At 37.0% G+C, this 19,917-nt stretch overlaps 1 protein-coding gene across 3 annotated transcripts in view; it reads left to right on the plus strand.

Moving 5' to 3' along the window:
• Positions 1 to 19,917, plus strand: part of Kat6a (lysine acetyltransferase 6A) — a 120,804-nt gene that overhangs the window by 84,156 nt on the left and 16,731 nt on the right. For all 3 annotated transcript variants that reach the window (XM_048330434.1, XM_048330435.1, XM_048330436.1), the window contains 4 exons: positions 6,251 to 6,366; positions 15,141 to 15,282; positions 16,882 to 17,043; positions 18,620 to 18,713. In XM_048330434.1, coding sequence (XP_048186391.1) covers positions 6,251 to 6,366; positions 15,141 to 15,282; positions 16,882 to 17,043; positions 18,620 to 18,713 — 514 coding nt within the window. The remainder of the gene's footprint in view (positions 1 to 6,250; positions 6,367 to 15,140; positions 15,283 to 16,881; positions 17,044 to 18,619; positions 18,714 to 19,917) is intronic.

Genomic DNA, 19,917 nt, shown 5'->3' on the forward strand with positions numbered 1-19,917 from the left:
AGGATTACCTGCACCCGGCCCAGCACTAGTTATATTGAAGAATGGTAGTATGAATGTTACTCATTCCCTAGGTTGTATTCAAATCTATAGATTGCTTTGGATAGTACAGAGAATAAATTATTATTATTATTATTATTATTATTATTATTATTATTATTATTATTTTGGCCAGTCCTGGGCCTTGGACTCAGGGCCTGAGCACTGTCCCTGGCTTCTTTTTGCTCAAGGCTAGCACTCTGCCACTTGAGCCACAGCGCCACTTCTGGCCGTTTTCTGTATATGTGGTGCTGGGGAATTGAACCCAGGGCCTCAGGTATACGAGGCAAGCACTCTTGCCACTAGGCCATATCCTCAGCCCCCAGAGAATAAATTATTTTTAAAGCTTATAAGCAGCTGGGCACCAGTGGCTCACTCCTATAATCCTAGCTATTCAGGAGGCTGAGATCTGAGGATCATGGTTCAAAGCCAGCCCGGGCAGGAAAGTCCATGAGACTTTTATTGCTAATTAACCACCACAAAACTGGAAGTGGCATTGTGGCTCAAGTGGTAGAGTGCTATCCTTGAGCTGAAGAGCTCAGGGGACATTGCATAGGTCCTGAGTTCAAACCACATGACTGACAAAAACAAACTAAAAAAGCTTAATAGCAAAAAGTAATATTTGGGATATGGCAGCCCTTTTAAAATGCTTTTCTCATTATCTCCAAAGAGCACATATTTCCATGCTAATTTTAATGTTTTCTGACATTGAAGAATTAATTTTTAAGAATGACATGGAGGAAATGTTTCCAGAAGGAAGGATGGATGAGCTGTTAAAATCAACAGATAAGTCTCAAAGTAGAAGATTGCAAGTTGGTGATCAGATTTAGCAACATAGAGGTGTGTGTGAGAGTCAGTTTCATGGTGGTAAGGGAGGGTAAAGAGATAATTGGAGTAAGTTCTAGAAAGAATAGGAGACATTGGTTTTAATAATGGTATATGGTACTTTTAAGATGCTGTTTTACAGTAAGAGCATAGAAAGATAGGATGTGTTTGGATAGAGATGTGATAGCAAAAGAAGCATACTTCTTATATGGGAAGAATAACATATTTCTGTGGCAATGGGAATGGCAAGTTAGCATAATTCTGTTTTTCTCAAGCCATGTTCAAAATTGAAGCTGACAGATTATGTGGAGAATAGAGTTTGAAATTTTTTTGTTTAGTTGAGAGAGCAAAGAAGTTAAGAATGTATGCCAAGATGGGCATTACAGTGAAAGACCTTAGAATCTAAGATGGATAAAGAGATAAGAGGGAATGAGGAGAAAGAAAGCTGATAGGATCACTGGATTATAGGTCCTGTGAAAGCATTGTTTATTGGTATTTAATGGTACAATAACTAGCAAAGGAGCTGCCTTAGCATCTAACCGAAAGGCTTAGAAAAAGTGAGATGGGTAGTATTTATACTTCCTTGAACTTTTGTGGCTTAGTTGGGTATCACTCTTTAGATGGGCCACAGCATTTACCTGCAATGCTGAAATACAAAGAATATTTATACATAATATTTTGTATGCAGTTATATATAATTTGTACACAATATTTTGTATTATTAAATTCAAAACTTTAAAAATCATTGTGGTAAAGTATATGTAACATAGTTTATCTGTCAGCCATTTAAAAATAATATTTTTAATGCCAGTAAGTATATTGGGGTGTACTTATTACCAGCATTGATCTCCAGGACCTCCTCATTTTATTTTGCAAAATTGATCCCCTGTACCCAACAGTATTGATGAATATTACATACCTTGGCAACCACCATTTTATTTTCTAAGTATTCTAGGTTCCTAACTATTCTAGGAATATATATATATATATATGAGTTTGTGTTTTGGTGTGTAGCTTATTTCACTTAATATATGTCTCCATGGTTTTTATTTTAGCATACATACCTTCCCCTTTCATGTTAAAAATATTTCATTGTATGCATATGCCACATCTTGTTTATTTGCTAATGGATAGTACCTTTTGGCTATTATGCATAGTATTGCTGGTAGAGCTCTGTGTGTAGTTTGTTGTGGAACTGCCAGTATTTCTTCACTATTTTACATTCCCAATGGGCAATGAGCTAAGGCTCCTAATATCTCCACATTCTTACTAACATTTGCTATTTTTTGAAATGACAACCACCTTCCTGTTTTATTGTGATTTCATTTGCATTTTACTAGTGATGTTAAGTGTCTTTTCATGTGCTTATCCACATCTGTATATCTTCTTTGGAGTACAGTAAAACAAGTTACTCACTCATTAGATAAAGCAAATGAATTTTTACGTAAACAGATTTACCTGAGCTTCGTTGTTGTCAAAACATTTAAACTGACATGCAGCTGCTTATGTTCTTACATACTAGTTAATGTGACCTACAGTATATTTTGCTAAAAGAAATATTAATGTGTCTAATTATGGAGTGCTATTCCAAATCCTATTGGGCTACCAATTTAGTACATGTCTGTGCTATAATATTTCTCTAAAACAAAAAAAATCTAAAACATTTTATTCTAGAGATTTTAGAATGTAGTTTCATTTTTGCATTCTTTTGATTTTTCCCTCCCTCCCTTCCTCCCCCTTCCTCCTTTCTTTCTTTTTTTTTTGTGTGTGCCAGTATTGGTTCTTGAACTCAGGGCCTGGGCACTCACTGTCCCTCTTCTTTTTTACTCAAGGCTGGCAGTCTACCACTTAAGCTGCGCCTCCACTTCTGTCCTTTTGGTAGTTAATTGGAGACAGGAGTTTCACAGATTTAACTGCCCATACTGGCAGGACCTTGATCTTCAGGCATGGGCCACCAGTGCCAGACTATTTTCTTTTGTTTGGGTTCTGGGAACTTTTGCATGCAAAAGGTCTGAGCCACAGCCCAGCTGCTTAGGAAAAATAGGGTCTGACTTTAAAAAACAAAACAAAACAAAATTAATTAGTTGAGGGCTATCTGTAATTCTGTTCTTATCTGGTATTTGGCCCACTATCCTCCTGGATTCTCAAATTTTTATCTGTAAATTGGTCATGAGTTCCCAATTTTGAGGAAAGGATTTTGGGGATTAAATGAGACAACCATAGAAAGCTGAGAGACTGGCACAGTAACTGCTCATGACTGCTGATTTTTCTCTCTCCCTTCTGTTCATATATTGGAGCACATGAATTTATTCTTACACCTTTTTCATAAGATTATTTTTAACCCTTAATTGAAAGGATTACTTACTATGATCTTTCTAGGGAAAATGTTTAAATGCCAGTATGGCATCTCTTCTCCCCACATTTCTGTCTCGTACTAGTAAGAGGGCATCTCACCCTCTACTCTCATCTCAATATACCATTCCTCCTTGGGGGATGGAAAGTGAAGTTGCATTTGCATAAATTGTATTTTGGGTATTTTTGCCAGATTAGGGGGAGCTTCAGGAATGTCTTTTATATATTAGAAATTAGAACTAGATATGCCATTTAATGGAAGCTGTTTTGATTAAAGAGTAATAGACTTAAAAAAAGAAAACTGCTGTAATCCTAGTTACTCAGAAGGCTGAGATCTGAGCGTCGAAATTTGAAACCAGCTCTGGCAGAAAGTCCTGAGACTCTTTATCTCCAGTTAATCACCAAAAAGCTAAAAGTTGAGCTGTGGCTCAAGTGCTAGAGCACTAACTTTAAGTGAAAAAGCTAAGGGACAGCACCCAGGCCCCAAGTTCAAGCCCTAGAACTGACATTAAAAAATAAACTTGCTAGTAATAAAAGTTTTATTATTAGAAATAAGCATAAAGCTTTCTTTTGATTTAAGCCAAATTACTAGTACATTTAATCCTCCCCTTAGTGATTATAGATTAAAGGGTTCAGACTTGAAATATATGACATCTTAAAGAATTTGGCATGTTCAAACAGGAAAAAGTTCATGAAGTGAAGAACTTGCTTTAAGAGTTAAAATATATATATTTTGTATTCTTAATTATTTTAGACTTGCCATTGTGGAAAATTACAGACTTGATGGATATTCTAGTTGAAAAATTTAATTATCTTCACAAAGTTGACTGTATCGTTTGATTTGGGTCCAGATTTGGGTGGATAATGTAGGTGTGCAGTTGCTTCCTTCCTATGTAGAGCCTGTTCACTTTGTAAGTGCTTTGTAACGGAGTGGAAACACCTTTGCTCTGGAGGCTGCACAAGGGAGTTGGGAGTGGCGGAAAACATACACACATGAGCGCATGTGCAGTGTTGTGCAGCTCAGAGGTGAAAGGTGGGTGTGGGTAGAGGTGATCTGCCACACATCTAGCTCTGTACAGACTCAGTTGCGGTGATGTGCAAACAATTATATTGGAACTGGATGTCCACTTTTACGTCAGACATCCGCCTGGAAGAGCAGCGGGCAGCTGATGGGAAGGCTCTCACCCAGCAGGCAGCGCCACAGCAGGTGCCTGGTTCAGCTTTGTACCTCCTCTTTGATCTGTGTCTTAGGAAGGTAGATTTGGCTTCTGGTGTTTGGTTATTCCACTATTTTTCTGTATTACTGTTTTTGAGCTGTGAAAATAGAAAAGTCTTGCTTTATGAAATAGCATACTCTATTCTCTTTTACAAAGTTCTGTTTTTGTTTTTAGGAATGTAGTAAATCCTATTTTAATCTCATTTTGTGTGTTTCTGTATTGTTTTTGCATTTGGAGGAGTCCCAGTACTTAGTACAATATGCTTGTCTTTTGTTTTGAGGTGTCTGAAAAAGATCTCGAGATCTCACCTGGCAGTATTCCAGAATGAAACCTAAGCTAAATCCCTTGACCTTTTATGCAAAGGGAATAGTTAGCTAGGCCCAGGAGAGTTCTCAAATGAATTGTAATGAAGAAGCTTTTTCTTATCAAAGAATTTATATAGAACTAGTAAATAAAAAATCTTAGTAATGTACATGTGTCTATGAGCTCCAGGAGGGAAATTTGGTAATCTCTGAGTGATTTCTAAGACATAATACTGAAGGATCATTTTGATGGTTCTTCCCCTGCCCCTCCCTCCCTCCCTCCCTCCCTCCCTCCCTCCCTCCCTCCCCTTTGGTTTGTACCCAGAGCTTTGTTTTGGGCACCTCCCCACTTAAACTACTATGCTAGTACATGATTATTCTTTTGAAGAAGTAATTGGGTTTTCTTAAAGTGATTAAGTCTTATATTTGATAAAGCTAAATTCTAGCTCTGCTTTCATCTTAAATAAGTTAGTATTTATAAAACCTCCATGATAAATACACATATATATGAGTTGCGTACAAAACAAAGCCTTTGTTTTGTTTTTTTTTTTTTGCCAGTCATGGAGCTTGAACTCAGGGCCTGAGTACTGTCCCTGTCTTCTTTTTGCTCAAGGCTAGTACTCTGCCACTTGCACCACAGTGCTACTTCTGGCTTTTTCCATATATGTGGTGCTGAGGAATTGAACCCAGGGCTTCTTATATACAAGGCAAGCAGGCCATATTCCAAGCCCAGCCAATTGCCTTTGAACTTAAGGCTTTAAAACCTTCATTGTCTTCAGCAGTGGCTTATATTCAAATTGCTGGTATGGAAGTAGAAAAAGTTATAAAGACTTTAAAAATCACTCTATTATTGGTTTAACCAAGAATTATTGTTAGGAGTAAGGGGGACATGGATACTTTTTGTTTATAAACAGAAGATAGAAGAATGTAGCCTATGTATGGCAAAGTATTTTTTTCTTGGTTAAATCTCCACTCTACTAAATTAATATACTATGAAAGGAAGACTTTCTTGATAGGTTCGTTTATCATAATCTTTCTATATTATTTTTAAGGATTTATTAAGTCTCCTAAATCAGGAAAGTATTCTTTTCTCTATGTACTTTCATGTTCAGTAGGTCATTTCCACTGCTGTTAGCTGAGGTAAATAAGCAACATCATCCCCATTAAAAATATCCTTTATCTAATATTTTTAAATGACAGAATTTTTTTAAAAATCAGTAAGAGTAAGTTTAGTTTGGGGAAAGTGTGACTTTCCAATAATTGTCAGTGTTACTAAATGTATAAAGTACAGTGACACCAACTGCATTGTTCTAACAGATCCATTACCATTTTATTCCTTATTTGGGGAAGAATAATATAATTAATTTTGAAATAAATTTGTTAGCTTGGTCCTGACATTTTTTTATTGTTGTTCTTATGGAATCTTGAGGAAAGATAATATCTAGATTCAGATATTCTTTTTTGTTATGCCAGTATATTTAATTTAGCTAACTTTTGTAATGTTTCTTAACTACACAGAAAGTTGGAGTGACTGGTCCCCCTGACCCACAAGTTCGCTGTCCCTCTGTCATTGAGTTTGGGAAGTATGAGATTCACACCTGGTACTCCTCCCCATATCCTCAAGAATACTCAAGGTATGTTTGGAGAGACCCTTTGCCTTCTGCTCTCAGCATCTTAGGACTCTAGAACTAGAAGGGACCTGGAGATATTTAGCAGCTTATCTTTTCACATTTGAGGAAGCTAAGAGCTTTTAATGTCCTTAAGGCCTCTTAATTCCACCTGGCTTTACATTTTCTCTCCTGTAACCTCTGCAAACGCTGTGGTTTAAAATTAAAAATCTTTCACTTGGTCAGAATGAGAAGGGAACACTTTATGACAAATTTGCCTTTACTCTTCACATTAAATTAAAAAAAGAAAATCACATATAAAGTTTCACTTGCACAGCTTTTGATCTCAATTTTTATAATTTAAAAATGCAGTGGATACTGTGTTTTCCCAAGAATATTTAGACAAATGAGTATAGCATAATATCATGTATAAAAACTTGGTTTCTGGAGATAAAAATTGGTCATTCTTTAGTTTTTCGGATGAGGTACTCTATGTAGCAGAGCCAAATTGGTTCCATGACTCCCCTCTGACATATATAAGTGACATAATGTTAGAAGTCACTCAACTACCCTATGCTTCAGTTACCTTATTTGTAAAACATTGTTACTAATAATACCTGTTACCATGAACATTAAGTGAGGTAAAGCATGGATATCACATAGAAAATGGTAAATACCCAACAACATGAGTTGTATTTTCCCTTTAGGGATGGAATTAAAAGAAATAAGATGAGATTTTTAAAAAGTTAAACACTAGTTTATTGTAGCAAAGTCTAGCAGTCACATTAATTAGTAAAAATTAGTGCTTATAATGTACAGAATACTGTAATGTAAGTTATTCCCAAGAAACTAGTAATAGAGCAGTATAGTTGTTAAAAGGCCTTCCACTGAAGGCATCTTTTTATTTTATCTTTCCATATAACTTGCTGATGTGGTTTCCAGGGGTATAGCAGAAGAAAAATAGGAGTAAGAATGGTAGAATAGACCCTGAGCTCAGTGAAGAAGTGACAGTTAAACCTTCCCCCCGCCCCCCCCCCCCCCCCGCGAAAAAAGAGGCAAAAATACCCAACAAAACAAAAACCCTTCACGAAACACAGGCTTGTGAAACACGTATCAGTTAGCCCTAAACTGACTGACTATTATCTAAAGCAGTACTCTATACCATGGAGTTAAAGGAAGATAATTATAAACAAGTCTTATAAAATTGTACATAATACATGTGCATGTATGTATATATGCATGTTAAAAAACAAATTCTTCAACTGCCTAGAATACTGTTAGTGTTTAGTTGATTCCTCAGAAATTTTAGATAGCGATGATTTTGAATAATCAAGAAGAAATATGTTGGCTTGCCGTGATCGCATACTTATAATTCTAGCTACATGAGAGTTGGACTTAAGAGGGTGGATATTTGAGGCCAGTTTAGGCAAAAAAAAAAATTAGTGGGACCATATCAGAAAAATAGGTAGGTGTGGTGAGACTCACTTGTAAACCTAGCTATATGGGAGTAAGTATAAAGGAAGCTCCTTTATTGTCCACATTCCAGAGTGCTCAATATAGAGAAGAAAATTTGTTTATCAAGCTATCTACTGTACCTGGAATTATGATGGAGATGGTTTAAAATCACAAGCATCTTGTCTCTTCTCCAGGAAAGAATGGAAATAGCTAAACTTAGCACGTTTCAAAACATGGCAAGAGAATGGAATCATGAACTATGTCTTTTAAGACACTGAAAGGATCATTGAACTTGTTGCTTAGATTACCTAGACTTTTGCTAGCAGAAAGTAAATAACCAAAAAAATAATAATAATTGGGAATCATATTAGAAAACAGCAACAGTATAAGAAATTTACAGTCAACTTCCTAAGGCAAGATTTCGAACATTTACTATATCTTTCCTTTTCTATTGTTGTCCTGAGGTTTCTCTCAGAAAATATTCAGTAATTTAATAATATCTTTAATAATTACAGACTTTTTCTTAAACACTCATTTTTTAATATCTTTAATGAGTATGGTAGGTGTACTTCTGAGTGTGTTTTTGTTTTTGTTTTTTGCCAGTCCTGGGGCTTGAAGTCAGAGCTTGAGCAGTGTCCTTGGCTTCTTTTTGCTCAAGGCTAGCTTGAGCCAAAGCACCACTTCTGGCATTTTCTATATATGTGGTGCTGAGGAATTGAATGCCGGGCTTCATGTATATGAGGCAAGCACTCTATCACTAGGCCATATTCCTAGCCCTGCTGAGTTCTTTTAAACTTGAGCAAAATGTTTAGATATCTTTCATTTTCCAAATAATAAACCTCTATCCTTAATTTTGGTGATGTTTACATAAAATTTTGTACTAGATTTCTTAGATTAAAGGTTTAAAACACTTAAATCCTTGCTGGGTGCTAGTGGCGTGTGTCTGTAATCTTAGTTACTTAGGAAACTGAGATTTGGGGATCAAGGTTCAAAGCTAGGCTGGGCCGGAAAGCTTACGAGACTCTTATTTACAATTAACCATCAAAAAGATAGAAGTATTGCTGTGGCTTAAGTGGTAGAGTTCTGACAATGCCCAGTCCCTGAATTCAAGCCCCAGGACTGGTATTTAAAAAAGAAAATCTAATTCCAAAGCAGGGCAGTTAGAGTAAAGAAAAAAGAGGGCATGGCGGCGTGGCGGTGGGGGAATCACAACTGGAAAAAACCTTTTTATTTTTTTTATTTCTCGTCCTTTTTTTTCTTTTAATTTTTATTGTCAAGGCGATGTACAGAGGGGTTACAGTTACATACTTAAGGTGTAGTAAGTACACTTCTTGTCAAACTTGTTACCTCCTCCCTCATTTTTCTCCTATCCCCCTCCTCCTCAGCCCCCCCCCACCGAGTTGTACAGATGGTTTACTACATGTTGTCTTGTAAAAGAGGAAAAATCTTTTGTGTATAATTTTATATATACATTTATTTTTCAAAAAGCAATGACCCCCGGGCACTGGTGGCTCATGTCTGTAATTTTAGCTACTCTGGAGACTAAGATCTGAGGATTGCGACTCAAAGCCAGGCTGGGCAAGAAATTCTATTAGACTCTTTATCTCCAGTTAACCACCCCCAAACCAGAATTGGAGCTGTGGGTCAAAGTGGTAGAGCACTAACCTTGAGCAAAAAAGCTCAGGGATAGTGCCCAGGCCCTGAATTCAAGCCCCTAGACTGTCCAAAAAAAGGCAAAAAGGCAGTAATGCTATTTCATTTGTAGCAATTTGATTAAGTCTCAGACATTGAAGAATATAAACAACTTTTACTATAAAATTTTCTTTAAAAGTTACATGGTATTCACATATGGCCAAAGGTGAGTTCACAGAGAGCCCTATTTGGTTCACCATTAGAAACATAACTTAGATGTGCTGCTAGGAAGACAATTTGTCCTTGTGTCCTTGTGGGAATACTCTCTACTCTAGCTGCTTAGACCTTTCCTTCATAATTAAAAAAACAAAAAAAACTTGACTATTAAATAATTGAGAGGTTTTTTTGTTTTGGGCTGCTCGAACTCAGGGCCTGAGTACTGACCCTGGCTTCTTTTTGCTCAATGCTAGTAGCACTTTACCACTTGAGCCACAGTGCCACTTCCAGCCTTTTCTGTGTATCTGATGCTAAGGAATTGAATCGTTTAAGCCACATTCCCAGCCCTCATTGAGGTTTTGATGAGGCAGATTAGCACCTACCAGTTCAGAAAGTTTCTTCTACCTTTTGATTCTCTTCCTGCCTTCATCTGATGCATAGTTGTTACTAAAATTGTTACTAGATTAGATTTTCATATAATTCCAGTTACTACAGAAGAAACCAAACAATCCTTAGTAATATTGCCTATTAAATTATAGAGTAAAATGGCTGAATAGAATAACCATAACTAATATTAGGTATAATTACCATTCATTGGACTTGGGACTGGACTATCGCTGGAATAATTTTATGAGGAGAATATTTTTGATTTCATTTTATAGGCCAGGGTTCAACAGATATACCATAGACAATAATATTTACAAGTGACAGACCTAGGAATTAAGCCCTCTTCTTATATCACATCACCATAATCTTTGAACATTTAGTTCACAGAAGTGTGTATAACATGGCTCATGCTTTAATCTTCTACTTAATTAATATTTGGTATAATTTTTGTTAATTTTACTACAAGTTGATTGTATTATAAAGGCCACATTGACTGCTACTCTCCTGGGTGGTATTGCAGAAGTCAGAAATACTATAAGAACTAAGGAAAAAAAAATTTGTACCATTCTTAGAAATAAAGTAATTATACACAGCTGCTGCCCATCCCTGTTTCACCTGCTGGGGTGTTAGCATACTGTTAAACTTTAAGCTTCAAGAGTAGAAGGTCCACCTATGTTGGATCTGAGCAAAGCTAAGACTCAAGGAGGTGCTGCCAGGAAAAAGAGTACCAAATCTGAGCTAAATAATAGTTCTAGGCTAGTTTGGGTTGTGCAAGAGACTGTCTGAAACAAACAATGCACCAGTAGCAGAGCCAGTAGAATTCTCTAGGGAGATAGGTAGGTAAGGGGAGAGACAGAGAGAGAGACAGACGGATGGATGGATAGATAGATAGATAGATAGAGAATTTCCATATCTGCATTTCATCTCATGGTATCTATGTTCTATGTGGTATTATCTTCCTTCCTTCATTTCCCTCCCTCCCTCCCTCCCTCCCTCCCTCCCTCCCTCCCTCCTTCTCTCCTTTCCTTTCTCTCTTTTTCTTTCATGAGAAAACTGCAGCTGTTCATGCATTTTACTAAAAGGTTTTGTTTTTCTAATTTATTCAAGTGATTCCCTTGAAATTAACAATGTTATTCCCTTGGGTTTGGTTGGATTAGTCAGAGGCTTTTAAAATATTTTCATCAAGAAATCTATTGGAATAAAGCACACTATAATGCTTTCTTTTATATTTTTCATATAATGTTAATCAAAATTTTTGTTTTGTTTTTAAATGGACAAAGTGCTCTACACCTTGCTACTCAAAGGTAATGGCATACATTCATAATATTGTATTTGGTCGTGTATAGGCATTTTGAAATGATTTAAATGGACAAAATTTGTATTTTATTTTCACATCTCTGATATGAGACCTAAACTAAATGGACTGGATGATCTTAAAGTTAGTGCTTATCTTCACAATAATTTGTAAAGCTTAGGTGGTTCATCGCTGCTTTTTTCTAAACATATGTTTCTCAAACTTAAAGTTGAGGAATTATTCACTTGCAACATTTTGTCCCCAATGAAAAATTGTACTCAGATAATGTTATCGCCATATCTTCATAGTGTGATTGGTTGATTGGTGATATTGGGGTTTGAACTCAGGGCTTTGTGCTTGCTTGGCAGGCACTCTACCAGTTACTATATGACTTCAGCTTTCATATTGTAGCAGTTAAAAATGGCCTATTGAGAATTTAATGCAAGTAAATAGAAAGTTAGGATGTAGCTGCCAACCTTTCACCTTTCTCTCTTCTTCTTCTTCTTCTTCTTCTTCTTCTTCTTCTTCTTCTTCTTCTTCTTCTTCTTCTTCTTCTTCTTCTTCTTCTTCTTCTTCTTCTCCTTCTCCTTCTCCTTCTCCTTCTCCTTCTCCTCCTCCTCCTCCTCCTCCTCCTCCTCCTCCTCCTCCTCCTCCTCCTCCTCCTCCTCCTCCTCCTCCTCCTCCTCCTCCTCCCCCTCCTCCTCCCCCTCCTCCCCCTCCTCCTCCCCCTCCTACTCCCCCTCCTACTCCCTCTCCTCCTCCCCCTCCTCCCCCTCCTCCTCTTCCTCCTCCTCTTCCTCCTCTTCTCCTTCTTTGCCAGTTTTGGGGCTTGAACTCAGGGCCTGAGCATTGTCCCTGGCTTCTTTTTTGCTCAAGGCTAGCACTCTGCCACTTGAGCCACAGCTCCACTTCCAGCCTTTTCTGTTCATGTGGTGCTGAGGAATCGAACTCAGGGCTTCATGCTTGCTAGGCAAACACTACCACTAAGCCATATTCCCAGGCCCCCTTTCACCTTTAAGGTTAAAAATCATTCAAAAGTATTCAGGATATTCAAGAAGAAAACTTGGTAGTGACCTTCGTTAATTTGGTGACCACATTAGATGATGGTAGTTATAGTTGAGGTCATTCCATTTTGAAATTTGTAGATCTGGTGGTAAAGAAGGAAAAAAAAACTTGTCTCACTGCTGTTTCTGTCTGAATACTTGGGTTTGAGGTAGGCCAGGGAAACAAGCATAGTAGCACAGGACATACTTCTTTCCTGTGGTCTTTACTCCTGCACCTGCACTTCATGGTGTCAACACTGTTTCACTCATTATTTTGGAATGATTTTTATACAGTGATTTTTTAGTGATTTTGGTTCATACAGTACTACTGTTCCATATTATGCTCCAGGAAAGGCTTTAGTAGAATACTAGGTATTTTCAGGTAACTTGTAATTATACTTCCCAAACTACTTCTAACATGTGAAAATGGTTATGATCCTCCTACTTTAATAAATCAAGCTTTTTTTTATGTATAGTAACCTACTTGACAAGTATTTTCTTTAATTCGAGGTTAATCTTTTTAAGCATAACTGTCTTAACTAATAGCAGCTAAACTATTGAGGTTTTAAATTTTCCTTCCATGTTAGTACTAAATAATGAAGCAAGATACAGTAATTTATTTGCATTGTGTTTTGTTACTTTACTATTTAGTAGTGTTTTATATGTAGTATGAATGATGATGTCAGATCTTAGTTTATCTAGGCATAGCAGTTCTGGATACAGGCTAGATATAATGAAGCCAATTTTGTGCTGAGGGTACTTGGGTTTTATTTTGTAGCAGAAAGCTTTTTTTAGTCTTAGGGTCTTAGATGTAAAAGCTAACAGTTTTAATTGTGAACTGATCTAATCATTTACTTATTTTTTTAACGAAATTCCTTATAAAAAGGATAAGAAAGATCTATTAAAGTACTACTACAATCATAAGGGTATTGAGTAAATGCAATTTAAAAACTGAAATTACAACATTTGAAAGAATAATTTGAGCATTTATTTTAGCTTACAAAACTTCAGTCACTTCCTACAGTGATTCCCCCCCCCCCCCACCCCCCGTTTTAGCCAGGTAGAGAGCTAGAACTTTGGGGATAGAAAGGAGGGCTGGAGCCTGTGTTTTATGCATGTCATCCTAGCCACTCAAGATCTGGAGGATTGCAGTTCAAAGCTAGCCTGGGCAGAAAAGTCTTTGAGACTCCATCTCCAAAAATAACCAACAAAAAGTAGGACTAGAGGCATGACTCAAATGGTGGAGCACCTGCCAAGCAAGCAAGAAGCTCTGAGTTCAAACTCTAGTACTGTTGAAAAGGAAGAGAGAGAGAGAGAGAGAGAGAGAGAGAGAGAGAGAGAGAGAGAGAGAGAGAGAGAGAGAGAGAATGTAGTTTGTCCTAACTTGACGAAACATATTTAGTGTTGCAATTTCAAACTTAAATCATTTACAAATTACTGTTTTTATAATATGTACTATATGTGCAGTTTACTCTGTACTACATACACCTTTTGCTCCAGTATAACGCCTGCCATGAGGTAAGTATTCAGGAAACCTTTATTTCTTTATTCGAATAGATGAATACAAAGATAACAGACAACAAAACAAAGGAAGGTAGAAGAACCTGTAGCTCAGCAAAATCTTTTTCTATTTGTATGTTCAGAAGCAAGCTTTATTCTACTTCAGATTCTCAAAGGAGAAAAAAATCTGAGATTTTCATGTCTGTCAGTTAAACGACTTCAAAAGACAAAAAATTCTTAGCTTCATAGGAAGAGCACTGATTTGCCTTAATTTCTCATCTTTGCCTTTTTGTGGGCAAAGTTGATGTGCTGCTATATAAATTAGTTTGTGTTTCAGTTCTTGTCCTCCCTACTTTTCCTTTTTCCACCTCCCCTCTTCTCTTCCTGTGCTCCTCCCCCTCCCCCTCCCTCCTCCTCTTTCTTTGATTAATGGAGATAGTGATAAATTGTCTTGCTTCTTTTGGGGGAAGGGGGGAGGACTGGTTAAACTTAGGTTTGACCTCAAAGCCTCACACTTGCTAGGCTAGGTATATACCCTTGAGCCATTGGTCAAGCCCCTTCTTGACTATGTGTTCCCTTTCCTCCTTGATGGTACTGGGGCTTGAACTCAGGGCCTGGGTACTGTCCTTGAGCTTTTTTGCTCAAAGTTATTGCTCTACCACTTAAGCCACAGCTCTACTTCTAGCGTTTTTTGTTGCTTAGTTGGAGATAAGAGTCTTACAGACTTTCCTGTCCAGGCTGCCTTCCTACCTTGATTCTCACATCTCACCTTTCTGAGTAGCTAGGACTATAGTTATGAGCTATGAGCAACAGCTGCACTGTTTTGTTCTTTGTTTATTTGTTCATTTTGTTTTGTTTTGAGAAAGGGTCTTAGTTCCTCCCTGGGCCTCTCCCTGGACTAGGATCTTCTTATTTTATGTTTCCTAGTATGGCTGGGATGACAGGAGCATTGCTGCACACCCAACTTCTTCAAGTTGAGATGCATTTTTAATAAATACTTTTGCCCTGGCTAGCCTGTCATCATGATCCTCCCAATCCTTCCTCGTAGCTTGGATGACAGGCATTAGGATTCTTCACCCAGTGGTTGAGAAGGGTTCTAGGGTTGACATGGAACCATGATTCCTTCTCATCTTAACCTCCTAAGTAACCGAGGATTATAGATATGAATCACCCACACCTTTTTTTTTTAACATGTGGGTGGTAATAAGTAAAATAGAGTCATGAAATTTGAAGATATGTAAAATGTAAAGCTCCGTTTTAATTATTATTTACAGGCTACCTAAATTGTATCTTTGTGAGTTCTGTCTAAAATACATGAAAAGTAGAACTATTCTACAGCAGCACATGAAGAAATGTGGTTGGTTTCATCCTCCTGCAAATGAGATATATCGAAAAAATAATATTTCTGTCTTTGAGGTAAGTCACATGTTTGTTCTTCTGACAATTTAAAAAACAAGTGCCATTTGTAGTGTTGATTTGGGGGGGAAATGTTTATTATTGTTCACTCATTACTGAGTCAGATAATTCAGCTAGCTGAAGGCAGACAACCAAATGGTACCAAGTTCACAAGCTTTACCTCACAATAAACTACTCTGTATGTCATTGAATCTGCAGCATCACTTGCAATGTATTTTATGTGCCAGTAAGAGGGAAAAAGTATTCCATTCGATAAAATGCCATCTGCTTTTATATAGGTTAAGGTCATAAAAGTATGTCTTAGACTGTATATAATAGGGCTTTTAGAAAGCATTTCTCTTATTTAAGAGGGATATCTTTTATAATGTTATATTCATTTGTGTTAGTAAATGTTCCCTTCCTTCCTTCCTTCCTTCCTTCCTTCCTTCCTTCCTTCCTTCCTTCCTTCCTTCCTTCCTTCCTCCCTCCCTCCCTCCCTCCCTCCCTCCCTCCCTTCCTTCCTCTATTTGACTTTATGTCCTTGAGCTTACAAGGCTGATGCTGTACCACTTGAGCCACCACTCCTAGCTCTGGTATTTGCTGACTTGCTTATACATGGAATCTGGTGAACTTTTCTGTCTGGCTGGCCTCACAACAGTCCTCTAGATCTCAACCTTCTGAATAGCCATACATATGGCGTGATCCACCACCATCTAGCTTCTAATAGTAGTAAATCTTAATGATATAACATGCCTATGATTTTGTTTGGCTCCTAATAGTGATCTTTAATTGCTTGATCCTCAGTGCTGAAGGTTTGAGTGTCAAATATTGAGTACTTAATATACACTAAGTCCTGTTAATTAATACAGTGATAGAATTTAGATTGTCCAGACACTGAGTGTTTTGTATGATACATTTCACAATACTAAAAAGCCAGTTGCTTCTTAAGCATATATTTATGCATATGATAACAGAAGTTACATTAAGTTACTTAGATTGCTGAAGAGTTTACTTAGTATACCAGATATAATCTTGGGAGGTAACATGGTCATCTGCTGGGATTTTCTTAAGAATGTAGGCTGCAGCAACTCAAGAACCCAGGAATGACAATATGGTGCTCCCGATCTCAGTCCCAGGCTTCTTTGCCAGGTTCTTACCTAGGAAGCTGCTTGGCACTTCTAAGTGACAATAGTTAGTGCTGTCTCAAGTAGCTTCACTTGGGGTACCTGAATGTAACAAGCCAGATGGTACTGCTTTAGGCGGCTAGTAGAGGTGTTGCATACTGTTTTATCTAGCAGTGTACTTTAGAAGAGGTTACACTTAAATCTTTGGTTCAATTACTTTTTAAAATAAGCTGCGTTTAATCTTATTCTTACAGAAAAATGCTATTTTAAAAGTAGATCTTCACCACCATTTATTCCTGCCTATTGAGGTACAGTTGTATATATTTAGTTGTCTTAAAGTAGCAAGTACCATTATACCACAGTTTTAAGGTTCTCCTGTACTGGGGTCACTCACAAGTCCTCTTAGAGGTGGCCAGGGATTCTTGCAGCGGCTGATATATATTATTCTAGAATTAAAAGGGCATTTTTCTGATTGCTTCTTCTTCTTCTTCCCCAGGTTGATGGGAATGTGAGTACCATTTATTGTCAAAACCTGTGTCTCTTGGCAAAGTTGTTTCTTGACCACAAAACACTCTATTATGACGTGGAGCCATTTCTTTTTTATGTATTAACACAGAATGATGTCAAGGGCTGCCACCTTGTTGGCTACTTTTCTAAAGTAAGTATTATTTATTCATTTATTTACTTACTGTGCAGGTATTGGGGTTTGAGTTCAAAGTCTAGCATTCTTGGTTGTTTTTTTTTCCTCAAGGCCACCACTCTACCACTTGAACCACATCTCTAGTTTCAGCTTTTTGCTAGTTAATTGTGCTTTTCTGCCTGGTCTGGCTTTAAACCACAGTCCTCCGATCTTAGCCTCCTTAATAGCTAGGGTAATAAGCATCAGTCACTGTAACCTAAATGTTTAAATTTAAATCTGAAATGTTAAATTTGTATGAAACTATCTTTGTTAGTTCTTATTAGGAGACTATATGATACAGCACTTTCACAGTGTCATTTGTAGCTTTTGGGGAAAGGAAATTGTAGGTACATTCAGAAACTTACCAATTGCTAGAGGTGCCTAGTAACATACAACAGACAATATTCTCCTAGGAACACACAATGCTGGTAATACTCAGGAGGAAAAGTTTTAAAATGACTTCTATTCCCATGGTGATAATGGATAGAACTTGTAAGATAAACACAGTCATTACCTCTCTCAGTTCTTTCTTAGCTTAAATTTTCTGATCTTAATTTGAATTTTAGGCATAGAATAAGAATGAGACTATTTTTATTAAAGGTTATTTTCTTTTTCTTAATTTTCTACTCTTGAAGAAAAAGCGCTTCCTAGTCATACTACTTAAAAGATGTACTTTTATTCAAGCCAATCCCAAGGTAAAATCTGAATATAAAAAGTTGGGGGCTGGGAATGTGGCTTAGTGGTAGAGTGCTTGCCTAGCATGCACAAAGCCCTCGGTTCGATTCCTCAGCACCACATAAACAAAAGGCAGAAAGTGGCGCTGTGGCTGAAGAGGTAGAGTGCTAGCCATAAGCAAAAAGAAGCCAGGAACAGTGCTCAGGCCCTGAGTCCAAGCCCCAGGACTGGCAAAAACGAAAAAAAAAAGTTTAGTGGGAAGGGGTAGTTTTGTAAGACTTCTTTAAGGACTATTTCACTAAGTAAAGCTGATTTTAAATATATTGACTAATTTGTAGAAGTAAGGGGTGTTTGGGGGCAGGGCGAGTGGGGGACGGGTGTACGCACATACTGACACTGGTACTTGAACTCCTGAAGTCAGGGCCTTGTGCTCTTGCTTGGCTCTTTTATTCTCAGTTGGCATTTTACTAGTCAAGCCATACTTTTAATGGCTTTGCTGGTTAATTGGTGATACTCTCTCAGACTTATTTGCCAGAACTATTTTGCATAAAGCCTAGGTATGACTAATAGAAGGGATTGTTCTGTGTTGTACCAAAGCAGGAAGTTAAGGAAGCTTTTTAAAAGCTGATGACTCCTCTTGTTTCTGGTTCTTTACTTTACTGTAACATTGCAGATTAGGTGGGCTCAGAATCCTCTGCTGATTTTAGACATTGACATGTTTTTAAGTTGCAGGTGGTGTTGGGTAGCATCATTTTATTTTTACTCTCCTGAGATGTTGCTTTGTGGTTTGAGTTGTTAGTCTTTGTTTGTTAATAATTAGCATTGCTGTTCAGTTTTGCCAGGTTGTTTTAAAACTTAAATTCTGTTCTTTTTCTACCAGGAAAAGCACTGCCAACAGAAATACAACGTTTCCTGTATAATGATTCTTCCTCAGTACCAGCGTAAGGGCTACGGCAGGTTCCTCATCGATTTTAGTAAGGATTATATTAACATAGCTTCTCATGGTCTCTTCCTGTGAACCTTCTGGATGTATATATTTAAAGATTTATAGACGATTCACTAGCTCTTAGTATCACTTGTCATTTTGTGTGACCCTTAAAGCCACAGTCCTTTTTCTTTTGGTTGGGACAAAGTATTTTTAAATATCTAGTACTGAATGCAATTTTGTGTGATTATTCACAGTGGAATTTAGTTTTATGCAGTAGTAACTAATTCACAGCAATACTGACAATATAAACCAAATTAGTACTAGTATAAAAATATAGAACCTGTTCAGTTTTCATTTCCTTATTAATGTAATGTGTGTGTGTGTGTGTGTGTGCATGTGCATATGCAACTGCATGCTTGTGTTTTAGTTTTGGGTCCTGCTTAGTGACAGTACAACTTATTCTGAGTTTTAAAAAGCAGAGTTCACTAAAGACAAAACGTTTTCTCCTCCCATTTTATGTGCAACTTGCACTGTTTTATACATTGATAACCTTGCTTACAAAGTTAAGTGTGCATTTATAATTGTTTTTATGATTATAAAATAGTGGTTTGAGGGAATATTTCCCCTAGATATTGCTATAAAATGCTAGTTAAAAGAATATATGTGTATCTACATCTATCTATATCTCTATATACATACATCTGTCTAGAGAGATAGATATAGATATATAGAGATAAATATTCTGTAGGTATAGATATATTCTATAGATATTCTGTGTCTATACAGATATAGATATAAATGAGAAGTTAGTTCTCATCTGAATCACTTAAGCTTCTTTAACTGGTTTTTAACTATATTCCTGACCAGTTTTATGAAAGGTATGCACTACTAGTTATCTTCTTGGCCGTTATAGATAATAGTATGGGGCAGAACTGGATATTTCCTTTGGTATTAATATATTATTTGAAATAAGACTCATAATTACTATGTTAAGTACTATTACGTAAAGTTAGGGAAACTTTATTTATAGTGATTTTTTGAGCTGTATAAACAACCATCTGTAGGATTACAGTACTTGTTTTACTTTTCCAGATAGCCTTTTAAAAATTTCTTCTTTTGCCAATTCTGGGGCTTAAACCCTGGGCCTTGGTGCTGTCCTTAAGCTTCTTTTGCTTAAGGCTAGCTCTCTACCACTTGAGTCATAGTTCTACTTCCAGCTTTTTCTTTGATTAATTGGAGATAAGAGTCTC

The sequence above is a fragment of the Perognathus longimembris genome, chromosome 21, assembly GCF_023159225.1.
Source record: "Perognathus longimembris pacificus isolate PPM17 chromosome 21, ASM2315922v1, whole genome shotgun sequence".
NCBI classification, from domain to species: Eukaryota; Metazoa; Chordata; class Mammalia; order Rodentia; family Heteromyidae; genus Perognathus; species Perognathus longimembris.